Below are 16,455 nucleotides of genomic sequence, written 5' to 3' on the forward strand. Positions count from 1 at the left end.
ATGTCTTCACTCCATCAGTGGTTTTGTACTGTATACTGGTCTCAAACATGTATTCCAAAGTGACAACCCCAGCAAACTACACAAGCTCAGAATGTGTTATTTATTTATTTATTTATTTATTATTGGTTAAATAACAATAGAATTTTTTGAAGCCAATGGTTTGTGTATATAACTGAAATGTAAAAAATAACTACCCTCTCCGAGTCCTGAGGAGCTCCATGCTGTTTCCTGAACGGATTGAAATGATCTCAGAGCTCAGAAAAGTGTTCGCTGTTGTGCTTGACTCGCCCGGGTCTTTCTCCAGGACGCTCTTTACTGCATTAAAGGCACAATATGTAAGATTTTTTATTAAAATATCTAAAAACCACTAGAACAGTGTTATATATTTTGCTGACTTGTGTACTATATAAATATATACACGTAAATATTTTCAAAATATATGCTGTATGTGTCTGCTTTTATATATACATAATAAATATACACAGTACACACACATATATTATGTAAAAAAAAAACGTTTTATTTGGGATGTGATTAATCGTGATTAATCGTTGGACAGCACTAAATATAATATATAATATAATATAATACAAAAAGTTATATTCAATTCATTTATGCTATTAATTTGACGTTACTTACAGTTTCTGAGAAAAACAAACTCAAGATTAGCCATTTGCTTATTTTATTGAAAAATATGTCAAATATTAAAAGCACACCAAAATAATTATATTTACATCACAGCAGATTCACAAAGTTGCTGATATAATACAATATTCACAGTTATATTTGTGTAAAATCTAAGTGGCTACTGGCTTCATTTTAAATGTTGTGGGAAACTGAGGCCTTTCTCCAGAGCGTGGGCTCTCCAGCGCTCGTCATCCGCCTCATGCGTGAGATAGCGATATTCCATCCGCTGCTCAAACTCACGCAGGTCACACCACATCTGGAAGTTCTGCAGCGGGAGAAACAGACGAGGTATGCATAAATCACACTCAAATCTGCATTTGCATGCCAGTACAATATGTTTTGGGTTGGGTTGATTTTTGGAGCAAGTCAACAGACCTGAAACCAAGGATGACCCATCGCTTTGCCAACACTGAACCTGCGTCTCACCACCACCTGCAGCAGGTTATTGATCAGATTCACAGCTGAGAGACGGAGAGAAATTAGTTAAAGGGGTCATATGATGCGATTTCAATTTAACAAAAAAACAATTGCAGCTTTTAGTCTCACACTTTTTTTCCACACTTGTCATAATACTAAGTTCTCTCTAATACTTCTCAAACTCTCTTCTGCATCTTGCAATTCAGGAAAGAAATCTGAGATGTCGCATTTACCTTTTATAAAGGGGTTCTATACAGAAAAAAATCTAACTTTAATTTATATAATATATTTTATTTCAATAATATTTACTCTTTAATAATTCATATTTTGAGGGGATTTTATGGTAATATACAGTATTCACCTCTAAATTCTGCACCATCTAAAAACAGAAATATTAGAAACAATTATTTCATATTATTTTGAATGAATACTGTATTAAAGTTTTGCATTTACACATCATTGAAGACTACTTCATTGTGGCTGATTTATAGATTGTATTTTTTTTCTTTTTTAAACCATTTAGCCTTTTCTAATCATGCTCAGTAAAAATAAGTAAAAGTAAAAACGTGAAAAATTCAAAATGAACGTGGTCTAAAATTACAAAAGGCCACTATGTATATATGCATTTATGTATTTGTGTATATGTTTATATACACACACACACACAAAGTATACATGCACACACACAAAGTACACACACACACACATGTCTGGTCAGCTATCCTTGTGGGGACTCTCCATAGGCGTAATGGTTGTTATACTGTACAGACCGTATATTTTATTGCCCTACACCAACCCTACCCCTAAACCTACCCCTCACAGGAAACTTTCTGCATTTTTAGATTTTCAAAAAACTTCATTCTGTACGATTTATAAGCTTTTGTACCCGTGGGGACCACAATTTAGGTCCCCACCGTCACACGAGTCCCCATGAGTCTGTGTGTAGTCAGGTTTAAGTCCCCACCAGAATATATAAACCAGTACACACACACACACACACACACACACACACACACAAAGTATACACACACATTTTAAGTAATATAATCAGACTACTTTTAGATTACTTTTGATGTAACTCGTTTATCATCTTGATTCAAGCAAGATAATCTTGTACCATATTGATATAATACATATATATATATATATATATATACAAAGAGAAAATATATCATTCATTGTTAGTAACAACATGAAGTGCATTAAACTGCAGGGTAAATCAAATTAATGAGTTCATCAGTAGTTGATGCAGTGTTGAAATGTTGAGAAACAACTTCTTAAAATTGAAATGATTTTTGTAAATCCAGTGGTCAAATGCTGTGTGGCCTCTCAATTATGTGTAATTATAGCCACCCGACTAGTGACTGGTGTTTGTGTGAACGAACATTTAAAAGATGAAAAAGAAGAATTAGGGAGAATCAGTAAATGTTTAATTATTCATTGCTATTGTGTGAATAACATGTAATCATGTAATCAACAAAAAAAATAACTGTAGTCTGATTCAGAATATTTTAAAAATGTAATTTAATCTAATTACAAATACTTAATTTTGTGAATTCTAATTACGTAATCTATATTACATGTAATCAGATTACATGTATATACTATATATATATATATATATATAGGTATATATATGTGACCCTGGAGCACAAAAGCAGTCTTAAGTCGCTGGGGTATATTTGTAGCAATAGCCATCAATAAATTGTAAGGGTCCAGATTTTCAAATAGTTGTATCTCGGCCAAATATTGTCCTATCCTAACCATACATCAATGGGAAGCTTATTTATTCAGCTTTCAGATGATGCATAAATCTCAATTTCAAAAAAATTGACCCTTATGACTGGTTTTGTGCTTCAGGGTCACATATTTGGCTCTACACCCCTTTACCTAAATGCATTACTTCAGAGTTATGTGCCTCTAGAAGCTTGCGTTCTGCAAGTGAACAGCGTATTATTGTGCCATCTCAAAGAAGCACACAATCACTTTCACAGACTTTTACATTAACTGTTCCCTCCTGGTGGAATGACCTGCCCAACTCAGTCCCAGCCATCTTCAAGAAACGACTAAAAACACATCTGTTCCACCTTTATTTGACCCTCTAACTCTAGCACTCTCTATTCTATGGAAGCCCATTTCCGCCACTGAATAAAAAATAAAAAAGGTAATTGCGACTTTTTATCTCACAATTCTGACTTTTTTTCTCATAATTGCGTGATACAAACTTGCAATTGCGAGTTAAAATGTGAAAAAAAGTCGCAATAACCTTTTTTTCCCCTTTTTTTTATTCAGTGGCGGAAACGGGCTTCTATACTATTCTAATTCTTAAAAAAAAAAAAAACTTGTCCCTTTTAGACTTGCACTCTATTCATTTACTAACTGCTTGTTTTATTAAAAAAACAACTAACACTAGCTTCTCTAATCTTTTTGTACTCTATCTGTTTGTTTTCTTTTTATTAATTATATAATTAAAAAACCCTTGCTACGTGTACTGCGTTAAGCTAACTGAGACTTGTTAAAGCACTTGTGCATCGTTGCTCTTTTGTTGACTTTGATTGCTTCCATTGTCCTCATCTGTAAGTCGCTTTTGATAAAAGCTTCTGCTAAATTACTAAATGTAAATATATACATTTAGTCATTTAGCAGAACTTACTTACAGTACTTACGCACACACACACACACACACACACACACAGATACAACTCTTACCCTCCAGTGAGATGAGGGACCACGGCTGGCGTGGATACATGAACGAAGCGTTGGTGATCTGCTGATTAATGTCCTCGTCCTCGTTGAAAGGGAACGTTCCACTCAGACTGACATATAATATCACACCCACGGCCCACACGTCCAGAGAGCGATTGTAACCCTTACTACAGATGATCTCCGGTGCCAGATAGGCAGGCGTCCCGACGACAGTGTGCCGGAACGACTTCTGTCCGATGATACGAGCGAACCCAAAGTCACACAGTTTGACCTGAAACAGAGACATTGCATTCAATGCATTCAGTTTGTGCATTCCCTGGAAATCAAAACATGATTCTAGTATCGTGCTCAACAGTTTAATTATCTCCATTGGACACATGCAATTCTAGACTTGACTTTAAAGGGTTAGTTTCACACAAAAATGAAAATTCTGTCATGAATTACTCACCCTCGTGTCGTTCCAAACACGTACAACCTTTGTTCATCTTCAGAACACAAATTAAGATATTTTTGATGAAATCCGAGAGCTCTCTGACCCTGCATAGACAGCAACGCAACTGAAACGCAACTGGGATAAAATCTTGTATAACCAGGCCAGGAACAGACTAACAAAGGAGATCAGAGTGGCTAAAAAAAACTACTCAGAAAAGCTGAGAAAAGAGCTTTCAGTCTGATTCTGATTCTGAAATGTTCCCAAGTCCTGAAACATAGCAAGTTTATCGATGTCCTGGGAACATTACAGTTGTGTTTCTGTCTATGCAGGGTCAGAGAGCTTTCGGATTTCATCAAAAATATCTTAATTTGTGTTCTGAAGATGAACGAAGGTCTTACGGCGTTTTGAACGGCATGAGGGTGACATGAACTAACTCTTTAAGTGTCGAAAATATTGAAAATCTTGAGTAAAGAGCCATATATGAGAGTGTCAGACCTGAGGAAAGGGTTCAGGTGAAGCCAGCAGCACATTTTCTGGTTTCAGGTCACAGTGTGCAACGTCCCTCATGTGCAGGTACTGCAGAGCCTCCAAAACCTTCAACACCAAGCACAGATCAGCAAGACTGAAACTTATTTGGTCTCCACTGGTTTACACTCTTAAAAATACAGATTCCAAAAGTGGAGTTTCGCAGCAAAGCCATAGAAGAACTGTTTTTGGTTCCCCAAAGAATATTACAGTGAACAGTTCCTAGAACTGAAGAACAGTTCTTAGTGTGAAGAACATTTTGATCATCTAAAGCACCTTTTTCACCATAAAGAACCTTTTGTGAAATGGAAAGTTTCCACACTTTAAAAATTTTTTTTTTGAAATCCATGGAATCTTTCCATTCCACAAAAGGTTCTTCATAGTGGAAAAAAGATTCTTTAGATGATCGGGAAAAAAAACAATGGTTCGTTTAAGAACAGGTCACTGAAGGATTCTTTGAGGAACCAAACATGGTTCTTCAATGGCACTGCTACAAAACCCCCTTTGAAAGCTTTATTTTTAAGAGTTCTTCATGGAACCATAGATTGCTTTATTTTTAAGAGCGTTTGAAGAAGACCTATGCGAAATAGATTAACATGCAATTCATGCACAACTGTTTTCAACATTGATAATAATCAGAAATGTTTCTCGAGCAGCAAATCAGCATATTAGACTGATTTCTGAAGATCATGTGACACTGAAGACTGGAGGAATGATGCTGAAAATGCAGCTTTGATCACAGAAATACATTACATTTCACAATATATTCACACAAAACTGTTTTTTAAATTGTAATAATATTTCACAGTTTTTACTGTATTTTTACAGTAGAACAGCATAACAGACTTGCAATTTTATAAAAAATAAAATGTAAAACAACCACAAGATAATGTTCTGTTTAAGGTGGTCTGAAAAAAAGCCGTATGGCAGCCTTCTTGGAACATTAGCTATGATTATTAAAAATGTACAACCTAAAAGATAGCTTGGAGAGCTTTACGAGTAGGTTCCTCCCAAAAATGGCACTAACATTAGAGGAACATTCTGTGTTTTAAGAGCAAACCAGCTCCTTTACCTGAGTGACTAGAAAGCGAGTGGTGCGTTCAGTCAGCCGTCCGTTCTCGTGAGATAAAATCATCTCTAGCATGTCGCTGTGGAGCTTCTCCATCACAACGAAAGTATATTCCATTGTCTTAAACATGTCTTCTAAATGAATGACTCCTGGATGAGACAGTCTCTGAAACGCACACACATGGACGATATAATGACAACAAAAACAACACAAGTGTTTGAATTGTGGGGAAAATGGCATCTTGAACTCATACCTGCAATATCGAGACCTCATTTTTGGTCTGTTCCTCCTGTTTAGTGGGAAATCTTGTTTTATCGATGACTTTAACCGCGACCGGACGGCCCGTGTGTCTGTGAGTGCCTCCGTAAACCACCCCGAACTGACCCGAACCCAAAACCTCATCAGAGAAGATCTGATAGAGCTCACTGATGTCCTGCGACACACACATGAACACACAGACAAAATCAGACTCTTCGTTCCCTCTTTGAAACACTGGTGGTTATTTTGGAAATATTTTTATGATCAAAAATTGAGTCTCACCTGGGTCTCATCACTGTTCTTTCCATCACCTGGCAAGAGAGGAGGTGTCATTTTATTTGACATTATAGACAACATGAGGATCATAGAAGATGTGGAAGTTTGTTTCTTTTGGAGAAATGTAGCATTACGTCACTTGCTCTGCAGTGAATGGGTGCCGTCAGAATGAGAGTCCAAACAGCTGATAAAAACATCACAATAATCCACACCACTCCAGTCCATCAGTTAATGCCTTGAAAAGACTTTGCATGTTTGTGTAAGAAACAAATCAATCATTACAATGTTTTAACTTTGGACAGTCGCTTCTGTTCAAAATATGAGTCCATAAGCCATAACAACACTTCGTCCAGTGAGAAAGTCCATCTCCTGTTGTTGATTGTTTGGCTTGTAAACGGTGTTCGATCCGTGCAGATTTCTCTCCTGATTCAGACAAGACGAGTTTTTCACTGGAGGAAGCAATATTATGGATTATGGACTCATATTTTAGCAAAAATTCAAATACTTCTGTTCAAAATATGAGTCCATAAGCCATAACAACACTTCGTCCAGTGAGAAAGTCCATCTCCTGTTGTTGATTGTTTGGCTTGTAAACGGTGTTCGATCCGTGCAGACAAGACGAGTTTTTCACTGGAGGAAGCAATATTATGGATTATGGACTCATATTTTAGCAAAAATTCAAATTAAAAACATCTTAATGATGGATTTGTTTCTTACAAACACGCAGCTTTTCACTTCACAAGGCATTAACTGATGGACTGGAGTGGTGTGGGTTACTTGTAGATTATTGTGATGTTTTTATCAGCTGTTTGGACTCTCATTCTGACGGCACCCATTCACTGCAGAGGATCCGTTGCTGAGACACTGATGCAATGCTACATTTCTCCAAATCTGATGAAGAAACAAACTCATCTACAACTTGGACGGCCTGAGTGTGAGTACATTTAAATTTTTGGTTGAACAGAGTATATTTATATTGTGTGGAATCAGAGGCTCATGAATAGTTCACGTCTTGTTGCTCTAACCGGTGTTGTTTGTCGTGTGGCATACAGTGCCCTGCACCGGTCTGAGGGCTTGATCGAGAGCCGACTCCCATGACGGGCCGTCCTGATCCGCAAACACACAGTACACCAGAGATCCCGTCACCAGCTCGAACGAGTGTGCGCAGTTGTCTGGCAACACTGGAATAGTGAGCCGAGCTGGACCTCGAATCTGCAGCACCTCTGAGAGAGAAATCTCCTGAAATGAAGCACACGCAACTATATTAATAACTTCATGAAAGCCCGAAGATGAACCATGTGTCAAGCATTGCTGTATTTTGCATTATGAAGTGGTAAAGGTGACACAATGCATTCTAAAGACTTGCAAACCTTGTAGTACTTAATGCTGATTTCATTCGGATACAGGGTGATACTTTTCCCATTTAATACCCAGTAGTGACGTTTTCTCTGCAAAGAAAAAAAAAACATAATATACATTTTTTTTTAATTGTTTATTTTAATGTTACAAAATATTTCTAATTCAAACAGATAATTTACTTTAGTAATGATGCTGAAAATTCAGCTTTGATCACAGGAATAAATTACATTTTACATTCAAACAGTAAACAGTTAATTTAAATTATAATAATATATCAGAATATTTTACTGTACTTTTGACCAAATTAATAAAGCCTCTGTGAGTAGGGTTATTAGAGTTAACGGGAACAAAAAACTAAATTGTACTAAAACATATATAGACATATTAAAATAATAATAATAATAAAGATGACAAAAAAACAGTCAAGTACATATATAGACATATTCAAATAATAATAATAAATAAAAATGATGACAAGGATGACAAAAAACTTAAACAAAAAATCAACAACAAATCAACAAATCAAAACTATTAATAAAAACTATAATAGTATCTTATTGACACTAAAACATTACAAAACATTTTTTACCAACCCCCAAACATTTTACCTGTAGTCTATATAAATAAAAATGACAAAATATATATAATATGTAAATAAAAATACATAATAATACTTCTACATATGAATAAGAGTGTCTCACCAGCGTGTCAGTGTTGGTATGATGGATTAACCAGCCTTTCTTCAGCACTCCACTGTTTCTTCTCTTGTTGTGTTTGATTGATTGCACCACTCGCATCAGAGGAATATTACTGCTGAAACACGGCCTGACACACACACACACACACACACACACACACAGAGAGAGAGAGAGAGACGTGAACATCTGAGCTCAGTCTGCACATGTAGAAGTACACAACATGACTCTGGACATTTAACATACTAAAAATATTTAAAACCTTTTACCTCTTTTTAAATATATTTACATTTTTAATATATATTTATGCATTTCAAACTATTCTGAACTTCTACATTCTGCTCACCAAGGCTGGATTTATTTGATCAGAATTGTGATTAATTGTGAAATATCATTATAGTTTAAAAGAGCTGTTTTCTATTTGAATATATTGTAAAATGTAATTTATTTCTGTGATCAAAGCTGTATTTTCAGCATCATTACTCCAGTCTTCAGTGTCACATGATCTTCAGAAATCAGTATAATATGCTGATCTGCTGCTCAAGAAACATTTCTGATTAATATCAATGTTGAAAACAGTTGTGCTGCTTCATATTTTTGTGAAAAACCATGATACAATACATTTTTCAGGATTCTTTGATAAATAAAACATTCCAAATGTTTTACTATCACTTTTGATCAATTTAATCCATCCTTGATGAATAAAAGTATTACATTTAAAATGATCTTTAATACATTATCTTTTGAATCATTGTGGAAGTAAGCTTAATTTGCCAGACTGCTATAATTTACATGTCAATACTGATTTCCAGTACTTTATCAGTATGGTGAAAATGTTGTATATATAATAAACATATATAATTTATATAATATAAATATTAAATGATAAACAAACAAAAAATAAATGAATAAAATGTAAATATTCTGTGTATATAAAAATAGTAATGAAAATAAATTTTAAAGAAATAAAATATTTAAATATGAATATAATAAATATAAATATGACATAATAAACAAAGAAATAAATAAGCAATTAAGCAAAAAAACATGTTTAACTGCCTTTAATTTATGCTGATTTACATTAAAATATGTCTCTATAGTGGTGGACATAAACTAAAACAAAAACATTTTATTTAAATGTCAAATAATATTATCACAATGCAAAAAGTCTTAAATGTAGGCTGAAATATCTTTATGGAAAGTTTGATTTTCCTCTTTTGATTTGGGGTGAAATGTGAACTAGAAACATTTTTATCCCATGCATACATAATCAAACTGACCTTCTCCGTTTGCTTTCTCACCATTACACTCAGGAGGAACAAGAGTCATACACCTGCGATGACAATTGTACTTACAGTCTGAAGAGAAACACAGAGAAAGCAAGAAGTTATTGCTCTTTCACAGCTCAGAAGACTTAAAGGAGAAGTAAGCGGTTTCTGAGAAACACTGTTGAAAGTGCACCAAAACACAGTTCCAGCCAATCACCAGTAAGGGGCGTGTCCACTCATGATGGGGGAGGGGCCTGTAGCATAGCATGTTCATTAGTTTGGGGGCGGAGCTCTCAAGATAGGGGCGTGTTTGTTTTGGTAATTTAAAAAATCAACAGTTTCTCAGAAGTCGCGTACTGCACCTTTAAAGGAATAGTTCACCCAAAAAAGAAAATTCTGTCATTAATTTCTCATCCTCGTGTCGTTCCAAACCCATAAGACCTTCATTCATCTTCGGAACACAAATTAAGATATGTTTGATGGAATCTGAGAGCTCTCTGACCCTCCCATAGACAGCAACACAACTGAAATGTTCCCAGGCCCAGAAACGTAGCAAGGACATCTGTAAAACAGTCCATGTGACATCAGTGGTTCAACTGTAATTTTACGAAGCTATGAGAATACCTTTTGTGCGCAATGAAAACAAAAATAATGACTTCCTTGCTACGTTTCTGGACCTGGGAACATGTCAGGGGGGTATTCCAGAAAGCAGGTTATGTGACATAACCGGGTTTGTTTAAGGGTAAGTAAGCGGATAAACTCAGCTTTCAGTTCCAAAAACGGAGGTAACGTTCAGTGTATGTAAGCAGCCATAGCAACTTATTCTCTGAACACAACCTGCTCCGGAGTAGGTTATATTTCAGGGTTAAGGTCTTTGCACACTGAAACCGAAATTTTCGTATGCGTTTTTTCGTATACGTCATCCTTTCCCATCAAAATGCTTGCTACAGATGCGAAAACGCAGAAAATCGAACCTGGTCTGAATTTTTTTTGAGGGAAGAAAGTTTTGGAGGCAGTGTGTAAACGTGATTGACAAAATGTGAGGTCGTATTTATTTTTTAATGTGCAAAAATTTCGGACGAGAATTTCGGACTCAGTGTGCAAAGACCTTTAGTTTACTTCATATACTTACACATATACTTATATATATATATATATATATATATATATATATATATATATATATATATATATATATATGTATGTTGTGTTATGTTAGTGTTGAAGTTAAATTAAACATGTTTTGAAAATTAAAGGCATGCTGTTTTACTTGGACACTATAGCCTAAGATCCCATGCACATTTTTTCTTTCTTCCTTGTTTTCTCGTGAGATCTCACCTTAATTTTCTTTAGGCCTAATTCATTCAACATTTTCTTTAACATTAAATGACTTGGAGAACAGCATATTCTGAGCAAACATGCTTAGTTTCATAGTTGTATGATGTGTTAATAAGCGCTATTATATTTACTATAAAACTTATATTATTCTAATATGTTATATTTATTCTATTGTTATATATAATAGTTATCAATTTATATTAATTATAAAACATTATTATAACAAGGTAATGTTTATTTTATTCTAATATACTTATTATATTTTATTGTCATGGATCTGCATTTTCTATAATATATTTCTATAATAAAATGCATATGTGATATTTCTTATTATATAATTAGCATCAAACAAATAATATAGTTCTTATTCTCAGTGATTAAAAGAATAAACGAAAAAAATAAGACAAATGATTGCACAACCATCAATTAGGTGGCGATATACACTAAGCATGTAAATGACCATTGAACAGAAGAAGAAGAAAGAAACAGCATGGCGCGCTTTTTCTTAGCATCCGTTTCCATAGTGACTCGTCGATTCGTCGCTCTGTTGAGAATGTCTTGTGTGTTAACTAGGGCTGTCAAAAAAAAATCGAATTTTGAATATTCGTCGAATTTAAAATAAAAATCCACAATCGAATGCAAAAACATTGCATTCGAATTTTAGTTGTGCATTAAGGAGGCAGCCTTATCAGCGGCGCACGAGATGCGATGACGATGTAAGTGTCGTTGCATTATAATGTTTTTGTTAGCCTATCCAGTTGAAGTCACTAGATGCGGTGCTGCTGTGTTGTTAATTATAAAGATCTTGTTTACGTCAAAACTGAAACCAAGCCGTTCACACAGAACGCATATTTCACGCATCTAGAGGGACATCTATCACCGTTGCACTCGCGTCTCGCACAAAAGAGCCGCATGTTTAGAAAGCCATGTAAAATTAATGCAAGTTCAACTTTGAAAAAACATATATCGAGACTTTATGGCGGGTTTTTTCTCCATCCCACTGCAACTCGTGTTTTTAAATGAAAAATGCACTCTGTGTGGTTTTCGGCACTTTGTATTAAACTATACAGAATGAGCTTTATTGTCAGGTATGTTTACACATACGAGGAATTTGTTTTCGTGACAGAAGCTTCCACAGTGTAACAGAATGACAGTGACAGAACAAAAAACACAGATAATAAAAAATTTTAATAAATAAAAAATAGAACAAGTAAATAAGGAATAAAAATATACAAATCGACAATGCATACATAACATGATGCTGTTTTGTTTATAGTTGTTTAAGCAACTTAATTATAAATGGTTTATAAACATTATTTTAAACATATTGCACTTTTTTCACAGATAGTCATGTTATATTATGCTTTGAATAAACGTGCATTAGTAATATTTTGTTACTATTTGTTTGCTATTTAAGTAAAAAAATTCAAATTTAGTTGTTCAGCCATGTTGACAGCCCTAGTGTTAACCAGGAACATACTCTGAATTTAATGAACGTACTCCTGGATGCGTTTTTGGAACATGCATACCTCGAGTTAGCAAGGTTTGGGTTAATCAACCGAGAGTTCAGGGTTTAGCAGATGGTAAGTTAACCCTGCTTTCTGGAATATACCCCAGATGTGTTTCTGTCTATGGGAGGGTCAGAGAGCTCTCGGATTTCATCAAAAGTATCTTAATTTGTGTTCCGAAGATAAACGAATGTTTGGAACAACATGAGGGTGAGTAATTAATGACAGAATTTTCATTTTTTTGGGTGAACTAATCCTTTAATAAAGTTCTCAGTATCAACTTGGACACTGAAAATGTTTTGAAAGAGATATAGTTTGTGACTGTTGTTTACACGCTGCTCTCTCACCGGAGCACTGCATGCCCTGTCTGAAGAGGCCCTTGAGCAACCGGAAGCAGTGCATGCAGACGGTGGGTTTGGTGTAAGTGTGAATGTGGAAGGTGTGAGGGACTCGCGGTCGGGCCTCCTTCCCCTCCGACAGCCCCAAAGACACTGGCACGTCGGCCCAGGGCGGTGTGCGCGAGCGCGACGGCTTCGACATGCTGATCTGAGGGAGAAAACAAACCGACAAGGTCCCTTTAAGGCAATTCATGTCACTCGGCAGCCATCTGTGAAACGCCTCTCGGGCATGCAAGTTCAGCTCCTATCTTTTTGAATGGGGAAACATCAAATTCTCCAAAACTGTTCACTAAGTTTACGATTAAATTTCATGTATGAAATCACCAATGAAATCTGACAACAACTGTGTCATAAATGTCGTCCATTTTGCTCAAATAGCGTTCTAAAAAGCTTATTTCTCAGGCTAGACCAGCCAGTGCACAACTATAGTCCTGAGCGCAGCATGTCTCAGAACACTGATGCTGCGTCCCAATTCGCATACTAGTATTTAGTATGTCCCAAATCATAGTATGTTGAAAAGAGTATGCCAAAGATTCCCGGATGGTCTACTACTTGAGATTAAAATTCGAAGTCCAGATCGATTCGCACTCTAAACGGCTAATATTGCCCTCAACACATTGTGCAGTGGACGAGGATTCGATTAGAACTACAAACATGCATAAAAAGTGTTTTTTTTTAACTACAAACATGGCGGATATGCGAGGACGATGGACAGACAGCGAAAGGGGTTTGAGTGATAAATAATCAATGTCTAACCTGATTAAAAATATTTATTTATGCGGCTTATATTTCATCTGCAGCAACATTGTGAACTCTTATAATGATACGTTTAGTCATTAACTTTTAAATGCATCATTATGCAAGGCCTGCAGGGGGTGTGTTTGGTGTAAGGGTGAATGTGGAAGGTGTGAGGGACTCGCGGTCGGGCCTCCTTCCCCTCCGACAGCCCCAAAGACACCGGCACGTCGGCCCAGGGCGGTGTGCGCGAGCGCGACGGCTTCGACATGCTGATCTGAGGGAGAAAACAAACCGACAAGGTCCCTTTAAGGCAATTCATGTCACTCGGCAGCCATCTGTGAAACGCCTCTCGGGCATGCAAGTTCAGCTCCTATCTCTTTGAATGGGGAAACATCAAATTCTCCAAAACTGTTCACTAAGTTTACGATTAAATTTCATGTATGAAATCACCAATGAAATCTGACAACAACTGTGTCATAAATGTCGTCCATTTTGCTCAAATAGCGTTCTAAAAAGCTTATTTCTCAGGCTAGACCAGCCAGTGCACAACTATAGTCCTGAGCGCAGCATGTCTCAGAACACTGATGCTGCGTCCCAATTCGCATACTAGTATTTAGTATGTCCCAAATCATAGTATGTTGAAAAGAGTATGCCAAAGATTCCCGGATGGTCTACTACTTGAGATTAAAATTCGAAGTCCAGATCGATTCGCACTCTAAACGGCTAATATTGCCCTCAACACATTGTGCAGTGGACGAGGATTCGATTAGAACTACAAACATGCATAAAAAGTGTTTTTTTTTAACTACAAACATGGCGGATATGCGAGGACGATGGACAGACAGCGAAAGGGGTTTGAGTGATAAATAATCAATGTCTAACCTGATTAAAAATATTTATTTATGCGGCTTATATTTCATCTGCAGCAACATTGTGAACTCTTATAATGATACGTTTAGTCATTAACTTTTAAATGCATCATTATGCAAACATATGAAGAGAGTTCTCGGCATGATAGACTGGCAACGTGCCTCTTTATTTCTCTCCAATACGGTAGGAACTCAAATTAAATGAAATGTGGATTTTTGTTAACTGTGACAAGATGATTGACAGGGCAGTTTAAACAGTGACAGAATGCACGTAACTAAGCAACATAGCATCCGTTAAAGACGCAGTTATGACGAAGTAGTATGTCCCATAGCTTGCCTAGTATTCTGCTACATACTCAAAAGTATGTACTTTTTCTTCACAAAAAGAGTACATACTCTTAGGGCATAGTATGAGTAGGCGAATTGGGATGCAGCATGACTGTTTCTATAGCAACAGGCAGCTGCAGTGACGCGCTGATTTTACAGATTAGGGATTGGCTCTTTTTGCTCAGAAGGCAGGGCCTCGTTCGATAGAGCGGCCATATTGAGTGTTGCCTTTTTTCCCCATTCAGACCTATACGAGCGACACGTGGTTAGGATGGTCACCTCCTCCAGACTCCCGCCGGTGTGACTGGAGAGCTTCGGGGTCCGGGGCCGACCGGGAGGAAACAGCGACAGACTCAGGCCGCAGCGGCGATACACACGAGAGCAGTTGCTGGTCAACTTAAACACACAGCGCTTGTGGAAATCCAGACCGCAGCCTGCAGACAGAAAGACAAAGAAAAACCCTCAAACACTTCACTTTGCAGATTTGCTAAAACTTTTAAGATAACAACATAATGAAACACAAACAACATGTCATAGAAACTTAGCAATAATAAAATAAGTTTTTTTTATATTTATAAATAATATAATTATAAATAATATATAAACATAATAAATATCAATATTAAATAAACAAATAAATAAGCAATAAAATAAAATGCAAATATTCAGTATAAGACTTGATGTTATGTAATAAACAAATAAGCAATTAAGCAATAAATAAAACTGAACATTAACAACATATTGCAGAAACTAATGTCATAGAAACTAAGCGAAAAATCAAATAACTTTACATATTTATAAACAATATAATTTATATTATAAATACACTGTGACTAAAACTAAGCAAAAAATTTAAATAACATTTTGATAAATAGTCTAAATAATATACTTTCTAATTAATAGACAATAAATACAAAATATAAAGATGAATACTATATAATAAACAAATAGATAAACTCTTCATAACACAATAAATATAATGTACTAAACAACATAATGTAACAAAAGTTAAATCAAGCATCATGTCATAGAAACTAAGCAACATAAATAAATAGGCCTAATACTTTTATAAAAAATATAATTTATATTATGAATGAAAAACATGAATTTATAAATACTAATAACAAGTGCTAAACAAATAAAGGCAATTTACCAACAACAAAATATGAATATTTGTATGAGACTTTTAAGTATTTTGCGCAGTCGTACCTTCACATTTTAGACCCTGTCGGATGAGTCCCCATAACATCTCACTGCAGTAGTGACAAAACGTAGGTGTGCGATACGAATGGACGACCAGAGAATGTGGGCGGTACTTCGTCTCAGTCACTGAAGCCGTTCCTGGAGTGATCAATGTGATTGACAGCTGTGAACATCACCTGCAGTGATAGTAGTGAATGGTGTGTGTGTGTGTGTGTGTGTGTGTCTGTGTGTGTATGTTTGTGTCTCTGTGTGTGTCTCTGTGTGTGTGTGTGTGTGTGTGTGTGTGTGTGTGTGTTGTGTGTCTCTGTGTGTGTGTGTGTGTCTCTCTGTGTGTGTTTGTGTGTGTGTGTATGTTTGTGTGTCTCTGTCTGTGTGTGTGTG

At 35.9% G+C, this 16,455-nt stretch overlaps 1 protein-coding gene across 1 annotated transcript; it reads right to left on the reverse strand.

Moving 5' to 3' along the window:
- Nucleotides 1-719: 719 nt before the first annotated feature.
- Nucleotides 720-16,194, reverse strand: LOC107567599 (serine/threonine-protein kinase D3-like). The gene is made up of 14 exons (XM_016253299.1): nucleotides 16,081-16,194; nucleotides 15,151-15,305; nucleotides 12,887-13,085; nucleotides 9,706-9,783; nucleotides 8,432-8,619; nucleotides 7,742-7,819; nucleotides 7,397-7,610; nucleotides 6,378-6,406; nucleotides 6,091-6,270; nucleotides 5,841-6,002; nucleotides 4,739-4,837; nucleotides 3,814-4,081; nucleotides 1,063-1,148; nucleotides 720-952 (listed from the first exon to the last, which is right to left on the reverse strand). Exons 1-14 carry the CDS (start codon nucleotides 16,118-16,120, stop codon nucleotides 815-817), a joined length of 1,914 nt encoding a protein of 637 aa, XP_016108785.1. The 5' UTR covers nucleotides 16,121-16,194; the 3' UTR covers nucleotides 720-814.
- Between the last annotated feature and the right edge of the window lie 261 nt (nucleotides 16,195-16,455).

Source organism: Sinocyclocheilus grahami, unplaced genomic scaffold (assembly GCF_001515645.1).
Source record: "Sinocyclocheilus grahami isolate Dianchi unplaced genomic scaffold, SAMN03320097.WGS_v1.1 scaffold1172.1, whole genome shotgun sequence".
Taxonomy (NCBI): domain Eukaryota; kingdom Metazoa; phylum Chordata; class Actinopteri; order Cypriniformes; family Cyprinidae; genus Sinocyclocheilus; species Sinocyclocheilus grahami.

Coding starts and splice junctions, on each gene's coding strand:
- LOC107567599 (XM_016253299.1), bottom strand. CDS start 16,120: ATGTTATGGGGACTCATCCGACAGGGTCTAAAATGTGAAG. Junction 15,306..16,080: donor ACAGGGTCTAAAATGTGAAG/GTACGACTGCGC, acceptor TTCTGTCTGCAG/GCTGCGGTCTGGATTTCCAC. Junction 1,149..3,813: donor GTCCCTCATCTCACTGGAGG/GTAAGAGTTGTA, acceptor TCCGTCTCTCAG/CTGTGAATCTGATCAATAAC.